The sequence below is a fragment of the Carica papaya genome, chromosome 5 (assembly GCF_054855325.1).
Source record: "Carica papaya isolate Zhongbai chromosome 5, ASM5485532v1, whole genome shotgun sequence".
In the NCBI taxonomy this organism is placed as follows: domain Eukaryota; kingdom Viridiplantae; phylum Streptophyta; class Magnoliopsida; order Brassicales; family Caricaceae; genus Carica; species Carica papaya.
Window position 1 is genome coordinate 258,957 of NC_142313.1, and position 18,817 is coordinate 277,773.

The 18,817-nt window shown below is 34.0% G+C and overlaps 3 protein-coding genes across 4 annotated transcripts; 1 reads left to right on the top strand and 2 right to left on the bottom strand.

Moving 5' to 3' along the window:
• Positions 1 to 2,973: 2,973 nt before the first annotated feature.
• Positions 2,974 to 4,259, bottom strand: LOC110808354 (wall-associated receptor kinase carboxy-terminal protein). The gene is made up of 2 exons (XM_022033834.2): positions 3,234 to 4,259; positions 2,974 to 3,139 (listed from the first exon to the last, which is right to left on the bottom strand). Exons 1-2 carry the CDS (start codon positions 4,021 to 4,023, stop codon positions 3,033 to 3,035), a joined length of 897 nt encoding a protein of 298 aa, XP_021889526.1. The 5' UTR covers positions 4,024 to 4,259; the 3' UTR covers positions 2,974 to 3,032.
• Positions 4,260 to 4,388: 129 nt separating this feature from the next.
• Positions 4,389 to 5,671, bottom strand: PER1 (1-cysteine peroxiredoxin 1). The gene is made up of 4 exons (XM_022033835.2): positions 5,418 to 5,671; positions 5,117 to 5,265; positions 4,885 to 5,031; positions 4,389 to 4,813 (listed from the first exon to the last, which is right to left on the bottom strand). Exons 1-4 carry the CDS (start codon positions 5,533 to 5,535, stop codon positions 4,559 to 4,561), a joined length of 669 nt encoding a protein of 222 aa, XP_021889527.1. The 5' UTR covers positions 5,536 to 5,671; the 3' UTR covers positions 4,389 to 4,558.
• A 148-nt stretch (positions 5,672 to 5,819) lies between these two features.
• LOC110808325 (ARM repeat superfamily protein) lies at positions 5,820 to 18,504 on the top strand. Of its 2 annotated transcripts, XM_088220173.1 has the most exons (22): positions 5,820 to 6,233; positions 6,778 to 6,950; positions 7,057 to 7,227; positions 7,743 to 7,853; positions 7,947 to 8,024; positions 9,591 to 9,787; positions 9,874 to 9,934; positions 10,275 to 10,349; positions 10,512 to 10,589; positions 10,700 to 10,762; positions 10,841 to 10,924; positions 11,014 to 11,192; positions 12,139 to 12,178; positions 12,271 to 12,414; positions 12,592 to 12,711; positions 12,805 to 13,020; positions 13,629 to 13,805; positions 14,103 to 14,781; positions 15,267 to 15,469; positions 15,956 to 16,091; positions 17,806 to 17,965; positions 18,144 to 18,504. In XM_088220173.1, exons 1-21 carry the CDS (start codon positions 6,092 to 6,094, stop codon positions 17,958 to 17,960), a joined length of 3,282 nt encoding a protein of 1,093 aa, XP_088076299.1. In that variant the 5' UTR covers positions 5,820 to 6,091; the 3' UTR covers positions 17,961 to 17,965; positions 18,144 to 18,504. The 2 variants fall into 2 exon arrangements, with proteins under 2 accessions (XP_088076299.1, XP_088076300.1); XM_088220174.1 differs by lacking the exons at positions 15,956 to 16,091; positions 17,806 to 17,965; positions 18,144 to 18,504 and having other exon boundaries at positions 14,907 to 15,283.
• The last annotated feature ends 313 nt before the right edge of the window (positions 18,505 to 18,817 follow it).

The window sequence follows — 18,817 nt, forward strand, 5'->3', positions numbered from 1 at the left end:
ATATTAAATAATAATATTTACATGTCATGTTATTTAATATATTAAATCCATTGTATGCACCTATTTAAAATGATATACTATATTGCATCAAAGCTAATATTTTTAATATAATAGAGGCATCCAATAAACTTTTTTAAAAAAATTAAATAAAAAAAAACATAAAATAAGTATTATTTAAAATATCATTTAATATGTTAAGATTGATCAACTTCTGTATTTATATTTTAAAATTTAAATAATAATACGAGATTCGAGATTTACATACGAAAATTAAAATATCGTGATAAGATTATAATCTCGCTGATAAACTTCTCGATTCTCAAATTAATTTACAACACAACGCATCAACAGACTTAAATTCGATATAAACTTTAATATAAGATACTAGCATTATCTTTAATGATTTATAGACAAAATATAATTTATTCAATTTATGCAATAAGAGAATCGGAAAAGTAAATACATATATATGTATATATAAATTTAAAAGAGTAGGATATATTTAAAACATTCGTAATATATTTTGTTATAAGTAAATATTTTATATCACATGTAAATGTAACAATATTATGATATAAAATCTATTTTTTTATTGTGTTATTGTCTTCGTATTCACTTACAATTGATATTTGACTATATAACTCAATAAAATAAGAAATGCTAGCCGACTCTAACTACATTTAGCCTAATATTAGTATTAACCCACAATTTTTTTTTTTTTAATTTTAATAATATTATTTTAACTGTAATTTTTAAATACGTACTTTTAATCATTAATAATTATATTATAAACTAAAAATTCATTTAAATTTGACCGAGTGTTGTCAAATATAATTTAAAAATAATTATATTATTTTAGGTAAAGTAACTTATTAATTCGAAATAAAATTAAAGTAAACAATACTCATGAGGAGGGAATTCAAAGAATCCAATGATTCAAAATTTCAATTCAAATGTTGTTGTTGGACCCCCATGGGCAATATTAAAAGGACCACCAAAGCCAATTTCATTGAATGCCCTACCTATACAAAAGCTCTTTAACTATCTATTGCCATTGCATTTATTTATATAGAAATTTTATTATTATATGAATAAATGTATATATGTTTCTTCCAACTCAAATTTATATTATTAATTAATTATATGTATGTATCTTTTATGTATCATACTATTTTTTATTTTAAACAATTTATAGTATATTTAATTATTTTATTAAATAATAAATAACACATTATTTTTAAAAAATAATATATATTAATCGAGCAAATATTAGTACAGATATATCGGGGACTAAACCGACTGAGATATGAAAAGCAAGAGTACTATGTGCTAAGGAATGAGCCGCATTATTGCAAATCCTACGAATCCATTAAATAGATATATATGGTCGAGAATTCAGTATCTCAATACAACTAGCAATAATAAATCCAAATTCGAAATTGCCCTCCTTTGACGACTGTATTGCTCTCTCGAGCATCCATCTCTAGTATGAATAAACGTATATATGTTTCGTCCAACTCAAATTTATATCATTAATTCATTATGTAAGTATGTTTTATATATCATACTATTTTTTATTTTAAAAAAATTATAATATATTTATCTGTACAAAATTAAGTTTAGATATGCATACTGTTTATCATTATTAAGAGGTCATGATATTATTTATCTTATTGTTATTAATATAACGTGTAAGTTTCATATAATTATTAAATTTTAGAAATTTTTATTTAAAATATTAACTATTTTATTAAATAATAAACAACACATATTATTTTTTAAAAAATAATATATATTAATCAAGCAAATATTAGTACAGATATATCGGGTGCTAAAACGACTCATACATAAAAAACAGGAGTACTATGTATCAAGGAATGAGCTGCATTATTGCAAGTCCTACAAATTCACTAATTAAATATATATGGTCGATAATTCAGTATCTCAATGCAACTAGCAATGATAAACCCAAATTCGAAATTGTCCTCCTCTAGCGACTGTATTGCTCTCTCGAGCATCCATCTCTAGTATGAATAAACGTATATATGTTTCGTCCAACTCAAATTTATATCATTAATTCATTATGTATGTATATTTTATGTATCATACTATTCTTTAATATTTTATTTATGTTCACTATTTATTTTCAAAAATTTATAATACATTTATTTATATGAATTTAAATTTAAATATGCATACCGTTTATCATTATTAAAAGTAATGATATTATTTATCTTATTGTTATTAATATAATGTGTAAGTTTCATATTATTATTAAAATTAAAGTATTAATTATTTTATTAAATAATAAATAATACATTATTTTTTTAAAATAATATATATTAATCAAGTAAATATTAGTACATATGTATATGAGACTAAACTGGCTCAAACATAAAAAATAAGAATACTACGTAAAACTTGTGTTAAGGAATGAGTCGCAATATTGCAAATTTTACGAATCCATTGAGTAGATGTATCTGGTCGAGAATTCAGCATCTTAATACAATCGACAATGATAAACCTAAACTCGAAATTGTCCTCCTCTAACGACTCTGGTGCTCTCACAACCCTTTGAGCATCCATCTCTAGTATCTTCAGTTATTGCAGTACACTCCGACATTCTAACAATTCAACTAAAAAAAGGCGATAAGCACCCTTGACTCCTACCCGAAAACACCTTGACAAGTCCACCGGAGGAATCTCGGATAACATTGTGCCATCAACGTTGCATTAATATACCTAGATACTAGTTTAAATTATATATAAACAGAAAAAATTTAATTGAAATTTGTGTGAGTGATCCTTAATATTTAGTTACAATTAGAATTATATTTATTATTTTTTGAAGATGAAAATACCAAATTAAATGGACATTAACAACAAACTTATTAATTCTAAAATTATTTAAAAACAATAAACTATCTTGAATGAATCTGCAAAATTTAGGGTTTAGTTGAATTAAAAACTAAATTAAAAGCGAATAAGAACTTAATTTTTCCAATTAGGGAACAAGAATAATAAGTTCAGTACTATCTTGAGATGATGTAAACAAATGGAAACCAGAGAAGCAGGAAAAATGCATGAAATAATGTCCTCCGCCTGCTGCCTCCTCCTAGATCCCCAACACTACCTGCAGCTGAAACACAGCCAAACACGGAAAAGTCACTCAAAATTGAACAAGACAAGGACGAAGAAAAACCAGAAAATTGCAGAGTCTAGTTCTTAATTACCGCATTCTCTAGTAGCATTAATGGAGGCAGAGCAAACACAAAGCATCGCTTCAGTTTCAGTGTCAAACCCACAGGTTCCACCGGAAAGCTTACACCTTTCACACCCAGTTTCGGGCAGAGCGTAAACAAGCTTGATCCCGTAAACCCAGTCCACCGGCCCCACGCCCTTGAGACCATCAACGTCAATCACCGTCGTGTAATGCGTACAGTCCAAAATATTCATGCTCATGAACTTAACCGTATCGTACCCTGTGAAACAACACGGCGGCGAGGTGCTGTTACTCACCAAATGGAAAAGCCTGAAAGCGGTACACGCCCCGTAAAGCTCCTCGCAGGAATGGCCGGAGAAGTTGAAGCAGCGGTCTTTGTAGTGGTTGAGCACGGGGGAGTCTATAGAGCAGTTCATAAGAGCGAAAACGGTGTCCGGCGACGGAGGGATGAGGACGGACTGAATGTCGGTCATGAGAAAGTCGTGGTGGGGCTGTAAAATGGAGCAGGTGGACATGGCGGGATCGTAGATGACAAGGGTCTGCTTGTCGTAGTCGATTTTCTGGACCTTGTAGGTCCCTGAAGGAGTCAGGAAGAAGAGCTCGGTTGAGCAGTTGAGCATGTTCCTGAACTGCGGCGCCCCGCAGCCGTCGTCTATGCCAAATGGGTATTTTATTGGAACATTGCCGCAAAAGGATCTGCAAGAGGACGCGACGGCAAGGGAAGGTTGTGGTTGGTCAAATACTGCCGCTGCCACGGCTAGGACGAACAGAGTCAGCTTGGAAACTAACAAGAGCTGCATTTTCCTTTCTTGGTTCTTGCCAATTTTAGTTTTGGTGATGGAAAGACAAACGACTTTTGCCAAACGACGGAGACGACAGACATATCCCCATACAATTAAATTAAAACACGATTATTTCACAAAGTTAAAAATAAATATCATCCATGATATACATCTACATGAGCTTGACGAAATGGGGCTATTGTGGGAATTCACGTCCGGGATTTTCTCAATTAGTCAGTAGACTTTTTGACGGATGCGCTGGAAATGGGATCCACATGTTTGAAAAATATGAACGAGAAACGTTAAAAGATTTACTGCATGAAAAGCTGAAAAGCTGAAAAGCCACAGTACTGAAATCATGTGTCTTGTCTTTTGAGAAGGAGTTGATTTCAAATTAACCACTAAGAATATCTTTAATATCATATATAATATGTTTGCACATTACTTATAATACACCACCCAATACAACAAACATAGATTTATATGACAGTATTTATACATATAACTTTTATATTCATGCATTTAGTACAGTAGAGTACTAAACTAAGCAACATCAGGCAGCAGGAAGGTTGGTAAAACGCATGTAGGGCTGTTTGGAGGGCAAGTCAACAGTGCGGTAGCCCTGAGGGTACCTCTGCTGGGCTTCCTCGTTGGAGACGCTGGGAGGGATAAGAACCGGATCCCCCCGTTTCCAGTTAACCGGAGTCGCCACTTTGTGCTTGCTTGCTATCTGAAGTGCGTCCACCGCCCTCACCACCTCGTCCATGTTGCGCCCAACACTCACCGGGTAAAGAAAACTCAGCTTTATCTGCACAAATTAAACATGTCACTAAATCGTAAAAAAGTGAAAATAAAAAGGATATGTGAGTTCAAGAAAACCTTCTTATCTGGGCCAACGATGTGGAGGGCTCGAGATGGAACTAGGCTTCCTGATGGGTCTTTGAGATCTGGCTCAACCATGTTGAGTTGGGCGAGGATTTCCCTCTTGGGGTCCGCAATCACCGGATATGTGACTCTGCACCCAGGCTGCATTCACAAAAATTTTGGACTTTCACATCTATTATCGTTTGACCTCAAAAGAAACAAAACAAAAAGCAATATTGAAGCGCACAGTATAGGCTTCAACATCTTTGAACCACTCGCTATGCGACTGGACAGGATCACAAGACAAACCCAAAAGCTTCACTCCTTTGCTTTCAAGCTCCGGACCATAAGCAGCTATCTTGCCCAGCTCCGTGGTGCACACCGGCGTGAAATCGGCTGAACAAAATGCATTATAATGCACAAAAAACAAACACATGACACAAACTATATATGTATATATCCCGCATGCTTCTATCTAAAATTAAACAACCGTGGCTGTGCGTGAAGTGAGAACGAAGAAAAAGTACTGCACATGTACAAGGAGTAACCTGGATGAGAGAAGAGGATGGTCCAGTTATTGCCGAAGTAGTCATGCAGCTTGAAATTTCCATGGGTGGTTTCGACTTGAAGGTTGGGAACAGTATCCCCAAGAGTAAGGCCTGGCATTGTTCAGACTAAAACACAGTAGAATTTCAAAGTCCTCTCTGTTTTCCGATCAATGGGGAGTTCTGCGGTTTGGAGATTAAATGTTGTGGGAGAGTGGATGCATGTAAAGAACGTGGCATGCGTCGTGGCGATTCCATTCTGCGATTGCGTGCCTCGTGCAATTCTCTTGCTGTCCTATTTTATTTTTGAAAAATAAAAAATGGGTCTGGAGTATACTTATTTTATTTTTTAAACGGGTGGCACGCTGGAATTTTCATTCAAGCGAAATGTCCCGGGTTCGATACCCCGCGTCCTCCATTTTCGTTTTTAATATTTTTGACGAGTAGCCACGGTTCGGGTGCCTGAGGGGCTTCCGTTTTCTTACTGACGGACATGATTAAAGGCAGCGGATGACGATGACAGATATTGAAGTGAATTTTTTCCCGCCTAATAATTTCTAGCTCCTTTCTTTTTGTCTCGCTACCCCGCCCCCCCTCGTTCGATTTCACCAAAGCATCCATAATCCATAACCTCCGAAGCACACAGCTAGCAAATCGGTGAAACTGAAAGGAAGATCATGGAGGAGGTGGTTCTAGTTGGTCAACTGCTGGACCAGACTCTTTGCCCTGACAGCAACGCTGTACTTGCAGCGGCTGAAGCTCTGGATCGCTTCTCTCTCGCTGCTCATTTTCCTTTCTCTCTTCTCACAATCGCCATCGGTAACTTGCTCGTTGTCTCCTTTTTCTTTTGTTTAAGTATAACATTTAATCTTCTGTTGTCTTAGAAGCGAAACTTCAACTTGGCGGGCTTGATTTTGAATTTTTAACACTCTTGTCTATTGAATTCCGACCTAAATCATTCTTACTCCATTCTTTTCAAAATTGGGCTCGAGCTCAAGCTGATCAAATGTTTGCTTTAAGCTTATTCCAGTCGATTCCATTTTTTATTAGTTGCTATAGTTAATGATACTTGTGATCACTTCTGCTAATCCGTTATAATTCCATATTTCGATTAATTTCCCAGGTTACGAAGAAATATATGGAATCAGCATGTCTTATTATTTTCTGAATTGCTTACTCTTTGAATATGAAAATCTAGTTTAAGTTGAACCTGAAGTAGGCTAGTTTCAATCACCCTTCTCCCCGTTTATGCCTCATTTTCGGTCTCCTTTCCTCTCTAGGTTGATCGGTTCATTTATTGGAATCTTTATGAATTTCCTTTGGTATATTTTTCATTTGGTACTGGTACATACTTTACCCATAGGAGGTGAGAATCAAGGACAGAGAGTTGCTGCTGCCACCTATATGAAGAATCTTATGAGGCGAAACATTGAAAGTCGTGATACAACTTCAAACAGCAGCAAGGAGTTAAAAGACCAGCTTATGCAAGCTTTGCTTAAAGCGGAAGGTGCTGTTCTAAAAGTTTTACTTGAAGCGGTATGCATATGGGGTTAATTTTATCTCAGACCACTTTTCTTTTTGTTGATCTGATGTTCAATATTGTTGCCATTACTCAACTTTTTTCAAATTTAATTTGCTGTAGTTCCGGGTCATTGTTGTTGCTGAGTTTGTGAAGCAGAATTCTTGGCCTGAACTTGTATCCACACTATTGTCTGCGATTCAAAACAGTAATCTAATCAATGGTGAAGTGATTTCTGAATGGAGAACTTTGAATACTGTTATGATTCTTCATGCAGTCATTAGGCCTTTCCAGGTATTTGTTATTTTTTCCTTTTATTTGACAAGAATGAATGTCTTTGAGAACAAGTCCCACTTATTGGAGTTGAAGCGGGCTTTCTCCTAAAATGTGGCTAATTAGCTTGAAGGATTTAGCTACAATTTGGATACTCATAGATGAGATCAAAGTTGACATGCTGATAATTCCTTTTCATTTTTAAACGTTCATCGAATATATTTTCTTCTAATGTTTATTTCTCTACTTAAGCTAGATCTGCCTGTGTTATTATATTAATTCCATGATCTAAAACAAAGAAAGATTTTAATGTTCTTGAGAATTCTGTCTTGCATCTGTTTCACTTTGGTAGTCATGGTATGAACTGTTTTCATGGTCTGTTTTTTCACATATTAATATGTGATTCAATATCATTTCTGATTTTCTCTGTGATACAAATTTTGCTAAACTTTTAATTGGAGCATATATGTGATATCAGTCATGGATGATTTTATCTTGACTTGGTGGCTTTGAACTTCTTTTTTGTCTCTTGACAGTACTTTTTGGATCCAAAAGTTGCAAAGGAGCCAGTGCCACCACAACTAGAGTTAATAGCGAAAGAAATTCTGGTTCCCTTGCTGGCATTATTCCATCATCTTGTTGGAAAGGTTATTATCTTTGCCCTGAGTCTCCTCATATATTCTTTAGATACACTTTTGTTTTCTTGGTGAGCCTTCAAGGATCTTAGGTGCATGAAACAGATTTTAGCTGTCAATAATCAGATGGAGCTGGAAATGGAAAAAGTCCTTCTTGTCATCTGCAAATGCATATATTTTGCTGTAAGTAATGTTCCCGTCTATTTCAGACAGTGATAAGAACTCACTTATTTGTGAATCATTCTGTAGTTGTTGAATGGAGATCTGAATTGCGAAATAAAAGTTTTACTTGTTTTACTAATATTGTAGACAACTAAAAAAATACTTGTTTTTAAATCTATCCAATCTTCCTCTGACTTGAAACATGCTTTGTCCAGTATCAACAAAAACTCTACAGAAACTTGAGCCAACTAACCTTTAAAAGTGAGAGAGCACTTCTAAAAATCTCAAGAGTCATTTGCAGCAAGGCTTTGAGGTTTCACTGAACGAAACTCTAAGGCTAATGCTGGAGGTGGTGCACCTCCTGATGGTGGCCGGCGACCAAGCTGACATGCTTTTTTGATTTAGGTTTTTTTTTTGTTTTATAAAGAAGGAGAGACAGGATGTATATGCAAGAAGCAGATGAAATATTTTGGGAAGTGACTGTTGAGAACTTGGGAAAATGTAATAAATTAAATGTAGATTCTGATCGACTAATGTAGAAGAAAGAAAGCTTGCATACAGACTTAGAGAACTTTTGTTAAGAATAGAACTTGGAGATCTTGGATCTCAATAATTGAAGCAATATCTCAATATTTAAGTAATAATCATAAACAATCTATCTAATTCCAAAACTAGGTACCTTATTTATAAATACGGAGTATATCAAAAATAGAAAATTTAGAAAATCTAGTAAATAGAAAGAACTAGAGAAATAGAAAATCTAATAAATAGGAAATGTAGGAATAAGAGAACATATCATCTTATTTCTTTTATTATAAAACTTTCTAAAACTTAGAAAAGGAAATTAAATCTTCATTTCCTTTTAGTTAACTTCCGAAAACATTTATGTTTTCTATTGATTCTGCCTCATATTTTCTGTTATTATGTCCATTTTAGGGGCTTCCTATCTTGAATCTTTAGCAGCTGACTGTTCAGAGCTGATTGTTCAAAAGAAATCTATGAAATGTATAGGCTTTAGTTTGGTAAATGTTAGCCACTGGCTACTCTCTTATGGAAGGAAGAGAGAAGAGGAAGGATATCCCTCCCAGATCACTATTCTGACGTTTTAATAAAGTATGAAAAAGTAACATAGTTGTGACAAGAGATTTTCCAGCAGAAGACGGTCCATGATTATGGCACCCTAATATGGTGTCTCATTATGCCTCCTTGCCAACATCTAAAAGTATGCATGCTTGTATTTCCTTCAGAAGTATTATTGCATATCATGCTGTCTTTTTAAGTTCTAGTTGAATACTTTATGTTCTTCTTGTGGGGCTCTTGAGATTCAAAGGTGTGACAAACAGGAAGATACTTATTGTAGCTATCTTTTCCATTTTGTTATCTTGAATTGCCTTCTGGCATTTGATTTTCACTGTGCATGTAAAATATATCTTTTGATATTGCCTTTAAGAAGCTGGTGTATCCCTTTGACTGTGGCTATTCATAAGGTCTTGTCAGATATTCCTGAATACTGCTAGTTAACGTTTCTTGCATGCTCTATTGAATTTATTCTTCTGGCATCTCTTCTGATTACTATTAATTTTTTAGGTGAGGTCACATATGCCTTCTGCTTTGGCTCCTTCACTGCCTTTATTCTGTCATGATCTGTTTGGGATTCTCAGTTCTTTGCATTTTGATTGCGGTGTTACTCCAGATGATGGGTACTTACTGAGGTTGAAGGCTGGAAAGAGGAGTTTGCTTATTTTCTGTGTTCTGGTTACCCGACATTGGAAGTTTTCTGACAAGTAAATGAAATTGTTTGCCACCTAATCTCATCAGAATGAAAATATTTGTGGTTTCGGTTCTCATTTCATATTTGCTGAATTTTCAGGTTAATGCCAGACATTGTAAATTGTGCTTTAAAGATAACCAAATATAGCTCAAACATTAGTGTAAGTTATGCTTTTGATTTTGGGAATTACTGACTATTTGGTAATTGGTATGCTAGTAGATACTGTTTATATTTTTAATATGTTGTAACGTAAGTTTAATGCATTAACTTTATCTAGTGTAAAACTTTATCACTGATCCTGCTGACAGTTTTCTATTAAAACATTCTAATTTCAAGGTTCTGCTCTATTCCACTCAAAATTGATGTTTGCTGCTTTGCATAGCTCTCGAGTTGATTTTTTCTTAATTACACTTTATTCCTGATGTGAACAATTCTTTGATCTTCTTTTTACTCTCTCTCTGTGTCTTCATATAACAATTTAAAGAAGTTGTCTATTGCAGAAGCTTGATTTCGTATCTGAGAGGATTATTTCAGTAGCTTTTGATGTCATTTCACGAGTGCTGGAGACAGGCCCTGTGAGTTCCATTATATTTGTTGGTTTCTGGTTTCACTAAGTGTTCACTAATCTGCTCTGCTCTCTCCTTGGAATAAAAGATGTCAATTTGATTCTAGAATTGGGATGGGCATTAGTGATGTAAGTCACAATGAATTGAAGTACACTACTTTCCTTGAAATAGGGATGGAGATTAGTTTCGTCGCATTTTTCATATTTGTTGGACTCTGCAATCTTCCCAGTGCTGGTGCTGAATGAGAAGGTGCATTTTCCGAAATAAGCAAAAATAAAATTATATTTAGAATAATAATTTTAGAAAAAAGTTCAGTTACTGAACTATTTTCTGTTTAATGTGTTTATATTTGGAAATAGGATATATCTGAGTGGAAAGAAGATGCGGATGAGTACATACGGAAAAACCTTCCTTCTGAACTTGTATGAGAGTTAACCTGTCTCTCCCTGCAATGTTGATTATCTGTCATTTTATTTTCATCTCCTTTGGTTTGTTTGTAGGAAGAAGTTTGTGGATGGAGGGATGATTTATTTACTGCTAGAAAGAGTGCTTTGAACTTACTTGGTATTATTTCAATGTCAAAGGTTGATAACTTTATACCCTGATAACATCTTTTTGACTTGCTTTTTTCTTTTTAAAAAATGTTCTTTAGATTCTCTCTTATTGCTGACAGGGTCCTTCTGTAGTTACTTCTGCTGCTGGTTCTTCATCAACATCCAAGCGCAAGAAAGGTGAGAAGAATATGAGAAATAATCAGCGCCGTTCCATCGGGGAGTTATTGGTCCTTCCATTTTTGTCAAAGTTTCCCATTCCCTCAGATTCCACAGCATCCGAAGCTAAAACTCTTAATAAGTGAGTTCATGAATGCACTTCTCACGCATATCAAATTATTTTACTGCTCGTGGAGCTAAAACGTGCCACATGACTTTGAGCATTTACTATTGAACGCACATGATCATAATAATCTTGTCTCCAGTTTCTGCCATAGAAAACATTGATTTGGGTTACTACCTTGTATCTAGAATGCATTTGGTTATAGAAAATGGGAGTTGTCTTTTATTACATTTTTAGAGAAAATTAAAATGATAGAAAAATATGGTTGTGCATTTAAAGCATAATTGTTTTTTAGTTTTAATAATAATTCTCTTTCTCTTCTTAATAACAATTTTTTTTTCTTGTAGTTTTTTATAATAAACAAACCAATGATTTCCAAGGGAAAGAGTTTTCTATTAGATTCTAGAGCCCCAGATCTAGTTATGGGTACAAAATGTTTTCTGGTTTCATCTATCTTTATGACCTATTTTTGATTAGTGAAGAGCTTGAGCTCATTAAGAGAGAATTGATAGAACTACTTAAATTTAAGCCCTTAAGAAACTTAGAGACAAAATTTCTGCCTATTTTATTCTCAATCACATGCCTTTATATGGCCTACAGTCTAGGAATCAAATGACCACTACACCATGACTGCCTCTGTCATAGCTCATCTGCCAAACAAACATAAGACAACTCACATGTAATACCCTAGTTATTAAATTAATCCTGCTTTCTTTTCTTTTTTTCCACGAGTGGACAGCCTATAGACTTTGCCAGTTAATGATTAGTTGCTTCTTTCATACTACAGGCAAATGTAACATTTTGTTAACTCAGTTGTTTTTCCTTTTCTTTTTGTTGAAACGGTACATTTTAATGTCCCTTTTTATGAATTCTTTTTCTTCCCCAGTATTGTACTCTGTTTTTTTGTTATTAGCATTATTATCTTCTTTTCCATAATAGTCTGATGATGTGTCAACCATGGCAGTTATTTCGGTGTTTTGATGGCTTATGGTGGCTTGCAAGATGTGAGAAAATCAGATCCCATTTTTTCTGTCATTCGTGAATTGTTGTTTAACAAGAGTAGGATTGTCTTATACTTGTTTTACTGCATATGCAGTATCTTACGGAACAAAATCCAGGATACACAATGACTTTGCTTCGTACAAGGGTACTTCCATTGTATTCTGTGTCTAATTGTCCACCACACTTGATTGCCTGTGCAAATTGGATACTTGGAGAGCTTGCTTCCTGCCTGCCTGAAGTAAGTTTTCTTATTCAACACCTTCCGTTATTAACAGTCATAAGTTCTATAAATCTATATTTAGATTTGCTTTTCAGCTGATATTCTAATTTGCATTATTGAGAGCCTTATTTCCTCTCTCTCTTTTGCGTTACATATGTAGTGTACCCAAAGACCACTTATTTATCTTGGTTTCAGGAGATGAGTGCAGATGTATATTCCTTGCTACTAAAGGCATTGGCAATGTCTGATAACAAGGATATCACTTGTTATCCTGTGCGGGTTTCTGCTGCTGGGGCAATTTCTGAGCTTCTGGAAGTAAGTTTTGAACCCGGTCCTTTTACCTGGGCAATTTTATATTTCTCTTCAGTTCTGTTATCTCACTATGCTTTCTTGTTTGTTTTTCTTCAGAACGACTACTTGCCGCCTGAGTGGTTACCTCTTCTTCAGGCTGTGATTGGTAGGATTGGCACTGAAGATGAGGAGAATATTATTCTGTTTCAACTTCTTAGGTCTATAGTGGAGGCAGGAAATGAAAATGTTGCTGTTCATGTCCCAGATATTGTTTTATCAATAGTTGGTTCAATCTTGGAGTTGATGCATCCCAGTTTGGATCCATGGCCTCAAGTATGTGTCAATTCTGCTAGCACAGTGGTTTGTCATAAATGTGGTTCCTATTCAATAAGCTCTCTAGCATGGAAAATAATTGAGAGGAAAAAGGGAAAGGTGTAAGAGAAAAGAATGTTTGATTTCTAGTATTGAAAGTGCAGCTGAAGGATGTAATGATTACAGTGCAGACTGTCCTTTGTGGTGGGTGTACGCACTTATTTATATTGCGTTGCTACTATGAAAGCATCATCTTTTTATGGTAACCTTATTTATTTATTTTAAAAATTTTGAGATGCGGATATATACTGACCATTCTTAAACCATTTAGTGTAGTTGAAAGATGTGATACTCGGTCTCTCTCTCTCTCTCTCTCCATATATATATATGTTCTTTTGTCTTTTAATATCCACACACTTAATTCATTAATGAACCACTTGCTTCTTTAGCAGATGCCTGCATACTGTTATTGCCATATGTTATTCCTTTGCTTGGTTCTATAAATGCTGCTACCCATGATTTTCAACTGTTTTATGTTTACAGCATATATTATCATAATCTGTGCTAATTTCAGGGATCGTGAATGTTAAATGATGATTATTCTAATTACTTAAAATTTATTTGTTCAGGTGGTTGAACAGGGCTTTGAGGCATTAGCAGTGATAACTAAAACTTGGGAAAGTTGCATGCCTGAAGAGGTTGAGCAGAATCAATCTAGTTACAACTGGGATTGTGGCCGAGGTGCCATTGCCAAATCTTTGTCAGTTCTTCTGCAACAAGCTTGGCTTACACATATGCCTTCATTGGTTAGTTTTTTGTTCTTTGTAAAACTTTATATAGTAATTTGACTGCTCTTGAGTAACATATCCACCCAATGCTCAATTTAGTATAAGATCAACTTTTCTTTTCAAGCTCCATGGTAAAATACTGGATTCTTTTCTATATTCACTTAGAATAGCACCAGTAACTTCTAACTTTATTTATTTGCTCTGCCTAGCCCCTTACTTAACAAGAAATCGATGCTTAAAGTTAAATAACTTCTTTAGTTTGAATGTTTAGACATAAATCTTATTGATTTTAATTTAATTTCTGTGAAATGAAAGAATGAGGGAGATGAAGTTTTTGCTCCATCATCATGCATAGATTATTCATCTACTTTGCTGCACTGTATTATGCTCTCCATTACCCAAAGCAGTGTCATTGAGGAGCTCAAACTATCAGAACTGTTGTTAGCTTGGGCTGATCTGCTGGCGAACTGGAATGCTTGGGAAGAATCAGAGGACTTGGCAGTCTTTGACTGCATTATGGAAGTTGTTAGTCTAGATAATAAATATGGGCTGAAGAATTTCCTTGTTAGAAAGATCCCGTCCCCACCAGCTCCACCTGTCTCCAAACGGTCCATTATTGAAGGTCTCAGTACTTTTGTTAGTGAAGTTATTCTTCAATATCCATCTGCTACATCGAGGGCTTGTTCATGTGTCCACATTTTGCTACATGTCCCCAGCTACTCATCTGAAACTGAAGGTGTGAAGCAGGCACTGGTAGTTGTGTTCAGCAGAGCAGCATTTTCTCATTTCCGAAAAATTCGCGGCAAGCCTTGTTCCCTGTGGAAGCCTCTGTTGCTTGTCATATCATCATGTTATTTGTGTTTCCCTGATATTGTAGAGGAGATTTTAGAGGAGGAAAAAGGAGGATTTGCAATCTGGGCATCTTCACTGGCTTCTGCTTGCACTTGCACTGTTGAACCTGGTCTCTCAGAAGAATCTGAGATAAAGTTAGGAGGTCAGTACCTCTTTTTTGTTATGTTGAGAATTGTTCTTCACAATGATGCCCGTATGCATGTCTTTGTGGATGGCAGTTTGCCTGTGTGTTTTCTTTTCATCTGGTTATTTAACATATTTTTGCAGCTACTTGCAAGCTGAGCTGTATTCCTTGTGATTTTGACTAATGAGATTCATAAAAGATTGCCATTCTGCTGTTTTTTGGGTGCTTCTCAAGTCAGGTTATTACGGTGATACTGTTTCATAATTCAACACTTGCCTAATGGATGGAAAGTTTTCCTACATAGTTTCTGAAATGCTGACCAGTTCTCGACTGACTTATTATCTGGTTGATTTTAAATGAAATTACTCTTATCGAAAATTTGATTATAGATGTTAACATCAATGTTGAAACTTCTCCTTTTTGTCTTCTTATTTCAGAAAATCTGGAAACAATTTTTATGGGCTGACCAACTTGTAGTGTCACTAAGTAATTTTTATTTTCAGTAATGGCACTCGCAAAAGTACTTGAGAGGTTGTTGGAAGTGGGGATTACTAGTGGAGGACTGCTGCGGGACTGCTTTATTTCACTTATGGATGCATCTATAAGGCTGAAAGAAGTACAGGAAAATATGGAAGATGATGAAGATGGAGAGGATGAAGATGATGAGAACAGCGAAGATGATGAAGGAACAGAAGATGAGGACGAGGTTCCATTTTTAGAATATTTTTATAATATAATACATGGATATACATGCTTGCATATCTGTAGTACCTCCATCACACTGAAGTTTTAGCTATGATATTCTTGGATAATCTAACTAGATATTTAGCATATATAATGATGGTTCAGGACATCATTTATGTGAAATATGAAGCATTACAAAACATAGTGGGTCTATATTGTAAGTCTTAATACGGATACCCAGTTTAGGTATTACTTGGAGTACCATGGCCTATCATCGGAAGTGTTAGTTACGGTACTCTTAGAGTAATAGATTGCTGCAAATTGTGATCTTAACAGATAATTAGTGATATAAGTTATTGGTACTGCATCTAATGAGTGAAATAATTTTGTCTATCAAAGGTATAGATAGTGAATGTCAAAGCCATGCCTTCCTTTTTTGGATTGTAGTTATGGTCTATAGATATCACATATATTGTCTACTGTAACATGACTCTTTTTGTATTATCAGGACTCCCAGAGTGATGATACTGAAGAAACTGAAGAACATTTTCTGGAAAGATATGCTAAAGCTGCTGCCATATTGGAAAATAGTACAGTTATTGAAGAGGGAGATTTGGAGGATCAAGAACATGAAACTATCTTGGGTAATTCTCTTGACACGTTTTGCTTCAAATTGCATTCATAAATTTAAAGCTATTATAATGAAAAAATTATTTAATTGAAGTAGATCCTTTTTTGGCTTTAAACTAACTTTAAGATATAAAATCCAAGAAATTAGGAGGCGGATTAAACATTACTTTTTAAATTGCATCAATAGAGTCTGGCATTTATTTGCTTTTATGCTGTATTGTTTAATTGTAATCTGTTTTTGTTCATTCTTACCTTTAGTTTTCATTTTGCTCTTAATGCAAAGTTTTAAGAGTAATGCGAAAACTATATTCTACCCTTCATGTTTTAGGTTTGATCTCACCTCTCCTTTGCCTTGGGGGTGAGAATTCATTCTTACTTTATTTCATAGGAATTGAGAGCATTTAATGTGGATAGGGAGGAAACATATAAACATATAGTGTAGTTCAATCTCCACTTCAATTCATAGGAATTTAAAGCATTTAGGGATAGAGGTAAAATTAAGCGTAAAAAACTATATTCTAATTCTTTATGTGACCGCAATGTAAAGATAACATCTGATAAGCATTATATTACAGAACTGGACATTACAGAAGAGTCTAGTCTGTTTGATGATTTGAAAAAAATATCTGGACTGGATTAGACTGCATATGACTATTTTTCAAATCATGGAACGAATTTGTTTCTTCAAAATGGTGAGACTACTATTTTGTTCCATAAAAAATTATTACTTGGTTTTGTTAAATTTCAAAAACACCTTATTTGTCTTTTCATTTTCAAACAATTACAGTTGCTATTTGTAGTATTGTTGTTGTCCATCCATTTAGCCGATATTTTAAAAATAATATAATATATATATTTTTTTTTTTATTAACCTTTAATACTACTACTCTGCTTGCTTAACAAATCGTGATCAATTTTAGTTTTAATTTTAACTAATAGTTTTAATATAATAATTTTTTTAATTATGTCTCATCAATTACTGAATTTTAATTTATCTCAAGGTACTATTGTTAATATATTTATTATTTTATTAAATTTAATATTTTATCTGAAATCATTTATTAAATATAAAAATTTAAAAAATTATGATTTATTAATATGTGTTCCTTGTAGATTAAATTATTAACGTTTATATTTCAAATATATTTCTTGTAGATTAGATTATTAATTAAAATTACATCACAGTATTATTTATGTAATTAGATATAATACTTAAAGTTCTCAAACTTGAATAAACCAAATACATGACTTTGTACTATTTAATCCTGTTACATCCTATCCAATCCTATTATGTTTGGTGCTAAAGATGCAAGAAACCCTACCACAACAATCTTAGAGTCTACCATTAGATTTAGGCTCCTTGTTCTTTGATCTTTTTTTTTCTTTGGTTATTTGGTATAAGTTCTTCAAACAAATTATCTTCTGTGATCACAAAAGTGGATGGATTGTAAGGTAGCCTGAAAAATCCATTGAGTTTCTACAAAAGCCAAACAGAGCGGAAAAAGAATCAGCAAGTGCTAACTGCGCCATACATAATAATAAGCACATGATTGGTCACGTTAAACAAATAAATTAACAGCTCCTTTCTCTTTTCTTTCCTACTTTTCGGTGGTTAGTGGGCTTTTGGAGAAGTTAATTATTTCATTATGCATTATTCTAAGTGCAAGGATAGCTGCATATGTGGACTTCCAGGCTTAACTGTTTTGTTGTAAATTTCTTGGCGTTCAGGTTCTTTAGAAGAAGTTGATCAACAGAAAGTTGTTTTCTCGCTGATGGAAAAATACCACCACGTCCTCATACGAGGCCAGGCCTTGCCAGCAGAGCTTGTGTCAAGTTTCGTGCGTAGTTTCCCTGAATGCAACCTATTCTTCCGAGGATACTAATTTTGGTACGTCGCCAGAGGTTTGGTATATTCGTATTCGTCATTTCATTTGTTTTTTTTTTTTTCTTGCTTCCAATTGAATTTTGATAAAATCTATATTGTCCGAGGTGTGGTGTCTTGTCTTTTTTGAGGAAATCAGTTGATCGTGTAACACATATATATATATATATATATATATATATAGGTACTACCATTAGAAAGATCTGCTGTTCTTATTGCTCCTGGTGCCGGATGTTTAAAAGTTGGGTTTTGGCTGTAAAATTTAAAAAAGTAGTCAGCTGATGGGGCGGCTGCGTTCCTGTGGCTTGTTTTAAGCCGTAGAGCTTTTTCGGCCGAGCATCTTGGGTATGCATTTTAAGGGAGTTGTTACATGGCATAGGATTCGAGGGATGGCTGGAAGTTGATACCAACTCTGATGTTCTCTTATGTTTGGTTATGAATGTTCTCTACAGAATCAAAATTTAGATATTGATAGAAATAAGTTAGATTGGGTTGATAGTATTGCATTTTTATTTTCTTAAGTCAAGTTAAATTTATTACTTTTAGTTAACGATGTGAATATATATATATATATATATATATATTTGCAGTAGTTTAACGTTGAAATAAAATTGGTTCAATTTTAAAGTAAATATAAATTTATTACTACTTGTTTGAAGGATTATGCTCGGGCAAATTAACATTTTGTAGTTTTGCTGTTTTCGGTCTTTTTGTAAACCTGCACCTGCGTTTTGTAGTTTCTTGTTTTTTTATAATATTATTTTTTTAAAAATGAAATTTGCATATATTTGTGTTCGATATAAAATGAAAAAAAAAATAATTAAAATTTCTTTTTAATCAGAAATAAAGTTAGACAAA

Coding starts and splice junctions, on each gene's coding strand:
- LOC110808354 (XM_022033834.2), bottom strand. CDS start 4,023: ATGCAGCTCTTGTTAGTTTCCAAGCTGACTCTGTTCGTCCTAGCCGTG. Junction 3,140..3,233: donor TAATGCTACTAGAGAATGCG/GTAATTAAGAAC, acceptor GCTGTGTTTCAG/CTGCAGGTAGTGTTGGGGAT.
- LOC110808325 (XM_088220173.1), top strand. CDS start 6,092: ATGGAGGAGGTGGTTCTAGTTGGTCAACTGCTGGACCAGACTCTTTGC. Junction 10,590..10,699: donor TGCTGGTGCTGAATGAGAAG/GTGCATTTTCCG, acceptor ATTTGGAAATAG/GATATATCTGAGTGGAAAGA. Junction 12,415..12,591: donor TTGCTTCCTGCCTGCCTGAA/GTAAGTTTTCTT, acceptor TCTTGGTTTCAG/GAGATGAGTGCAGATGTATA.
- PER1 (XM_022033835.2), bottom strand. CDS start 5,535: ATGCCAGGCCTTACTCTTGGGGATACTGTTCCCAACCTTCAAGTCGAA. Junction 5,266..5,417: donor CATCCTCTTCTCTCATCCAG/GTTACTCCTTGT, acceptor CATTTTGTTCAG/CCGATTTCACGCCGGTGTGC. Junction 4,814..4,884: donor TCGTTGGCCCAGATAAGAAG/GTTTTCTTGAAC, acceptor TAATTTGTGCAG/ATAAAGCTGAGTTTTCTTTA.